General features: G+C 38.1%; 1 protein-coding gene across 3 annotated transcripts in view; it reads left to right on the plus strand.

Moving 5' to 3' along the window:
- The window catches only part of fstl4 (follistatin-like 4), a 192,228-nt gene that overhangs the window by 77,149 nt on the left and 107,960 nt on the right, over positions 1 to 7,119 (plus strand). For all 3 annotated transcript variants that reach the window (XM_007572566.2, XM_016660948.1, XM_007572565.2), the window contains one exon: positions 3,159 to 3,401. In XM_007572566.2, coding sequence (XP_007572628.1) covers positions 3,159 to 3,401 — 243 coding nt within the window. The remainder of the gene's footprint in view (positions 1 to 3,158; positions 3,402 to 7,119) is intronic.

The raw sequence follows: 7,119 nt of genomic DNA on the forward strand, positions 1-7,119 counted from the left end.
CGACCAACTGGGTCTGGAAACCCGACCAACTGGGTCTGGAAACTCGACCAACTGGATCCGGAAACTCGACCAACTGGGTCTGGAAACCCGACCAACTGGGTCTGGAAACTCGACCAACTGGATCTAGAAAGACCAACTGGGTCTGGTTTCTAGATTTTGTGGTTTTGCGGTGCAATAGTTTGTAACAGGCAATAAATGAAATATGAATATTTTGACATTTTATCATCCTGCAGAGGCTTTACTAGGTTTAATACAGAATTATGAGTTCGGTATCAGTTAAAATTCATCAAGCTGAATGTTTCCAACGAATACTTTGAATGTAGTTTTATTGTAACACCAACTGAATGAATCTTTCGGCACTTCCAGGCGCCCCGCAGACAGAAGGAGAGTGTGTGAAATGTGTGTGTGCTGCTGTTGACCTCTGTGCACCAACCCTGAAATCGCCTTCATCCAATGACTAAACTATTGTCCTCCGACGGCGGCGCATTATCTCTGTTATTTAATATGCTGAGAGTGGAGATATGATTATTCCTCAGGCAAATTCAATTTCTGTTTTCAGCAGTTTGATTATAAGAGCCTGAACTTTCTAAGCCAGTCTGCGTTTTAGCGTTTTAGCCTTATTTCACAGAGGGCTGATGGAGCTGAGGATGTTTATTCCTTTAACAGTCCAGATCCGCTTCTGTCGTCTCTCATCCACAGTGAACCGTTAGGAGCTGCAGTATCGGATTCAGCTGCACACATTAGCTGTTATCTGAAGCATTTCATGTCCCGTGTGCCTCCTGCTCCACTCTGAACATTTCATGTTGTGCGATTTGTTTGCTCAGATTGCTGCAGCCAGCAGCTCCATCCATCTCCTTTATGTTTGGCCTGGATTCCTAAAAGGCGAAGCTTGTTAACATCAAAAGGTAAAAAAATAAAGTGACAGAAAGAAGTGCTTTAAATTTTTAAAAGGAAATACAGGAATGAAACTCAGCAGGGCTGGAGATTTGCTTTGACTTCACTGCTTCAGTCTTTATTTTATCTCAAAATAGCTCGTTTCAGAGGATTCGCATTACAGGCTTCTGGACTGCTGTATTTTGGGCACTTTTTGATGTTTTGCAACAGTTTGAAGAGTAGTTTAATAATTGTGACAGGAAAACCAGGCTGTATGACCAGAAACAGAATCTGAAGTGTCTCTGCAGTGTTTCCATCATGTTTTAATAATCTTGTTAATTTCCAGCCTCTCAGCGACTCGCAGCTCATCGCCAAACAAAATGTTCTTTTTGAGAAGGATTTAAATCACTTTTAAGATTTTGTTCTTCTTTAATTTTATGATATAAACAGAAATAAACAAATAACCATGTGGATTCAAACAGTGAGTTTTAGTTTCTTTTGACTGAATTACTGAAAATAAATGGACTTTTTGAAGACATTGAAACATATAGAGCAGGGCTGTCGCAATAATCAGCAAATCAATCAATTAATTAATAACATGATAAATGAAAAGTAGATCTTTTTTATCTACCCAAACCTGGATGATAAAAGGAGGTTTACCGCCTGCCTGGTTCTTTGGTCTCTACTAGGAGAATTAATAATCCATTTTATTTGTTGTTTTTTATTTATTCATTTTGGATATTTAAAATGTTTTCCAGTTCCAGAGTTAAATATCCATTAGACTGAAAAGTTTATTGATTGTTGATGATGTCATAATATTTAAAATAGTCTGAACCAAAGTTATGGATCCGTAACGTTTGTCCTGTTGGTGTGGATCCGACGACGTTACAGACACGTTTGGGTTTGTTTCACTTTGGTTTCTGTCCAACACACAAGACAAACACGCAGCTTTGCAACATTTGCTTACGTTTGCAGCTCCACCAGGAGCTGCTCCTTATGAATATCATAGTTTTCACATTTGAACGTGTAAATGAGTGCAGAGAGGTGTTGATACGGACGCCTAACAGTTGGTTAGCAGTGGTTAAAAACAGTATTTCCTTGTTAACACAACGCTGCATCTGAGCGAGCCTGGAGGTGTGTGACGTCTGTTTATGCTTTTCTATTTCTGGGCTCATGGTAAAAATCTGCACTCTGATTTACCGTCTTTCCTTCTTCTACAGCTGGACACGTTTAACTTGTCATCAGGATGACTTCAGTCATTGATTTCTTTGCATATTCAGTTATTATTCAACCGATGGATTTTATAACTGCATGTTGTTGTTTACGTTTGTAACTTTCCCACATAAACACAGAAATACGATTCTTTTCCTTCCCATCAACTGCTTCATTTGATCAGCAGGATGAAACCTACAGTTAAATGAAACCTGGAGATGAAGCTGTTATCAACACAGTGCAGAGCAGCAAAGGGAAAATAACGCAAAAAAACCCACTTTTTTCTCGCTGTCTGTATCGGTTAAGCTACACGCAGACTTGTTGCCATAGCAACTGACAACAACAATACATGTATCAGGATTCAACACCAAAAATCACCCAAACATTTCCCTCACACAGAGCAGAACATTCAGTCCGTTACAGTTTTATGTTTTCTAGATGTTTGTGATTATTAATAAGTGATCACTGTGATAGATTAGCTACCACTGCTATATGCTAAGCTAACACAGTGGTGGTAGGTTAGCTACCGCTGGTATTAGCTAAGCTAACACAACAGTGGTAGTTTAACTAATTTAAACATCTGCTCTGCTGATGATCTGTCAGTCGGTGTTTAGGTCGACTTTATTTTTTATTTTGTACATGGACCGAAACACATCAAATTCTGCAGCACATCTACATGTTACTTTTGTCATAGTCAAGCTAGCATAAGTGAGCTACTTCACTCTTTTTCCTGACCTTGTTATCTAGTTGCTGTAATGTTGACTGTTAGTAGCAAAGCTCTACGCCCTTTTTCTTTTATATATCAGGCATACATTTAAGATTTAGCACATTATGTTGATAACGTGATAGCTAAACCAATGCTAGCCATAGTTAGCGAGCAGCTTTTGCCCTCCAGCAGGAAGATGGGGGCGGGATCTACTGTGTGGCATCACGCTGCAACGGGTCCACATACGACTACAATAAAGCTGCATTTTTGGATGATTTTTATTTTATTTTTAGTTAGAATTTTGTAATTTTCTGCTTTAAATTTTGCGCAGGAAGCAGTAAAATCCTGTTCTTTCTATTTCCTGCAGCTCATTCTGATGCAGAGGAAGACCCTTGTCACAGGACCTACTGTGGAAGAGGCCGGCAGTGTGTGCTGATGGCGGAGAGCGGGCGCGCCGAGTGCGTGTGCCAGGAAAAATGTCGGCCCTCCTTTGTGCCCGTGTGCGGCTCGGACGGCAGGTTTTACGAGAACCACTGCGAGGTTTACCGCACCGCCTGCCTGGAGAGGAGGCGCATCTACGTGGTGCACAGCAAAGACTGCTTCTTCAAAGGTCAGTCTGGCCACTCTGAGCTCCGGCTGGAAACGACTCGGTCTGAGTGAAACTTACCTTTACTAGGATTTAGAGGTGGGGATTGATGGAAAATAGAAGGTGATCTGGGTTTATCCTGCAGTGTTTGGGGCTGGATACGTTTTATTTCTCATTTCTGTCAGTTGTTCCTGTATGAGTATTTATTTGTCTTGTTAATAAAAGGTCAGTTTCAGATCTGACCCGGTAGAAATTACACTTTTGAAGTTGGATATTAAAGCTTTTAATAACCAAAAAACAATACCCATGACTTATTCTCAATGTTTTAATCCCCCGCTGGTTTGCATTCAGACATTAAAGGTTCACACTCAAATAAAACATAAATATCCACCTGGTTGCTTTTATTCAGTTATTTGTTCACAGAAATATTTAAGAAAAACTTTATGATTTTTCATTAGAAAATAATTTAAAGGTTGTATAAAATATTTTAAGTTATGAACAGTTTTAAATGGTGCCTAAATAAGCAACAACATCTGTTTTTATTGAAGCTGTTTTTTATTTTCATGTACCAAACTTAGATTATTCAGAGCTTGCAAAGACCTACAAACACATTTTTATACATGACTGAAACAACCAAACGGGTCAGTTTGAGATGCTGCACATCAGTGGATTTAATTTGGATATTAAAATTTAAAGTTCTTATTAAAATTTAAAGTTCTTGTTTGGCGGTTTTGGGAAGCATCGGATCAGGAGGTTGCAGAAGTTTTCTCCTGTTTCCAGTTGCTTGTCAGGTCACTTTTGCATAAAACCTTTTAAAATCGTTCCTTCCACAGTAGATGTTTAAAAAAAGACAGTTAAAGCTCTGGTTATTTTTGGTTGCATGTCAGCACAACTTTAAAAAACAGATGCACACATACAGAGCTGGCAGCACTTTTTGTCATGTCACATTAGGGAGGGAAGCGTTGCTGGCAGACACCGCCATGCATATCTAATCCACATTTGGGATGTTCAGTCGCCACATTAAGCTTAAACTTTATGTCTGAATGCAAACCAGCGGGAGATGGAAAACGCTGGGAATAAGTCATGAGCATCGTGTTTGAGTGTGTGTAAATTGGGAGTAATTATTGCAGTTGACAGACAAAGGCATCGTTGGTAGACATGTCTCACTTTGGCTGGTTTTTACGATCGCAGTCTGTGTTGGCGGACACAGATCAGGAAATGAAACGTTGGTTCATTTGAATTCACGACTGTTGGATCCAACGAGGCTCAGATTCAGCCTCAACTTGTTTAACTGCAGCTGCAGAGAGAGACTTTTACTTTTATTTAGTGCTTGTATTTTTATCTCTTGGTTCATTTTAATCAAACCCAACAATCTCTAAGCCTAAAGAATGGAGGCCTTAATACCACATTGTAAAAAAACTAAACTTTTATCCTGGTTTTCTGGTTTTTGGAGGGTAGATTTACTTTTTAATGTGATAAGCCTAAAAGCTGAGCTGTGAAAGCTCATTTCCTTCAGCTCAGGGCCAAAACCAGTCAGTGTCGGTAGACTTTCATCTGCTGATTCACGCTGCCAACAAAGTTTCATTCATTCATGAAGCACATTTACAGCTGACCACAATGCTTCACAATAACTACAACAACACAGGCAGAGAAATGACAACATAAACATTTGAGTTTGATTAAAAAGGAATAAAAACCAAGACATGCTTAATTTCAGTTGCAATAATTTACCTAAAAAAACCACAAAGAAGACAACAGGAAGTCTTTTCGGTTCGTAGCAGGTAGGCGGGGCTTATGGCTCCCACTCCTGAATAAGATCCAACGTCTTCTCTGATTGGCTGATAGAGGATGAGCGTCTCGTAGGCTGAATTATGAATATATCTCATCTCAGTGTTTACATAGTTTTATTCTGTAAAAACACAAAATCTTATCAAGTATTTTTGGTCTAGTTTCTGAAATGGTAAATTTACAGTAAGCAGACAGTTTTGCTGTATTTTTGTTGTTTTTGGTGATCCAGTCTTTCCTGTATTTTCTGTTTTACGTTCCTGCGTAAATCATGTAGCTTCACATGTTTTCTTATGAGCATCAAAGAAAAATCCAGCTTTCTTCAAGGAGAAAAGCCTGACATGCTTAGTTTCATGTGTTTTATCAAAAATACATTTTATCTGTTTTATCCTGAGGCGTTTGGGGCGATGTAAGTTGGTTCTGCGCTCCGAGCCGCAGTCGCCCTGCTGGGGCAAACATGGCAGCCGAGGTGAAGCAGTTTAGCTGCGTCTGAGGAAACCAGATATTCTCTTTGAAGCAGAAGGAAACTCAGGCTTTCTTCTGACTTGGTTGGATTTTTGTCGTTAAAAGTGTTTTGCACATGATTTCTGAAGATGGTAATAAACCTCTGGCTTGGTGGGACTTTGTTGTTTGTGTTGAGTACTTTAAATTATAATATAATAGAGAAATAAAAGTGACAGATGATTCAGAGTAAAATGGAGGCAAAGTAGGATAACAGGATTTGTTATGCAGCATTTTTAGGATTATTCTGAGCTGAAAAAGTTTTCAGCAGCACAAAGACTTTAGCATAAAAGAGATTACTTTGCTTTCTGAGCAGAAATTAACAAAAGTATCTGACATTAAGTGGCTACAATGGGAGCATCATTTTCCCTCTAAATAAAAGTAGAAGAAATTTTACAAGATTTGCTGCACAAAGTCCTGTTTTCATGTGAGCATTTTAATCACCTGGGTGCTTTTATTCTCTTACTTTTCAGAAAATATTTAAGAAACCTTTGTTTTGTTCTGCTTTGTTTTGTGAATACTTAAAATTATATACAATTATAAACATTTCTTATTGCACAGTTATTCATTTAAGTTGTATTTTATTTTCATTTACCAAATTTGGATTTTTTTTTTTGAGCAAATCCAAATTTGCTGTTTTGGTATGTGCAAAAATTTACATATTTTCATAAATTACCAAGAAAATAAACGAATAAATGAATGAATGAATGAATGAATGAATAGGACATGAATAAAGTTTTCCAACATCAAATTATTTATATAGGTGCACAAAATATTGAATGTTTTCATCAATAATAGTATAATTTATGTTAGATTTATTTCCACAAAGAGCTGTTGGTATAAAACATTTATAATTATTAACATGCTGGATACAGACTAAAATATAATAACATATTTTGGTCTGTATTTTATTACAGACTAAAATATAATAACATATTTTGGTCTGTATTTTATTACAGACTAAAATACAGACAGTTAAGGTGAGTAAACTGTTTATTTGCAGGTTTTTCCTGCTTGTCAACATTTTGTTTTTCCTACAACAAACCATTTTTAGGAAACAACATTCTCGGTCATATGGGAATTATTAATAATTTAACTTTTTAGGAATGTGAGTGAATAAATAAAACAGGAAATCAGAAGCCTCGGTATTAAAGCTGAAGTTTAGGCATTTCTGCCTAAAAGGGACATAATCTGATTTACACATTTAAAAATCTCACTGCATTTGGCAATCAGTGGACTGATTTGTAAAAATTACCATCACAATCACAGATGTTTGGGGTCCCTGTCCCTTTCTCATCCTGCCTGTGATTACGAGCGTCTGCAGCTGATTAATGGCTCTCATCATGGTGATGAATAGGAAACCTCTGGTCCAAAGAGACTCCCGCCTCCATCAGGACGCCTCCGGTCCAGAGAGACTCCCGCCTCCATCAGGACGCCTCCGGTCCAGAGAGACTCC

This window comes from Poecilia formosa, unplaced genomic scaffold, assembly GCF_000485575.1.
Source record: "Poecilia formosa unplaced genomic scaffold, Poecilia_formosa-5.1.2 Scaffold304, whole genome shotgun sequence".
In the NCBI taxonomy this organism is placed as follows: domain Eukaryota; kingdom Metazoa; phylum Chordata; class Actinopteri; order Cyprinodontiformes; family Poeciliidae; genus Poecilia; species Poecilia formosa.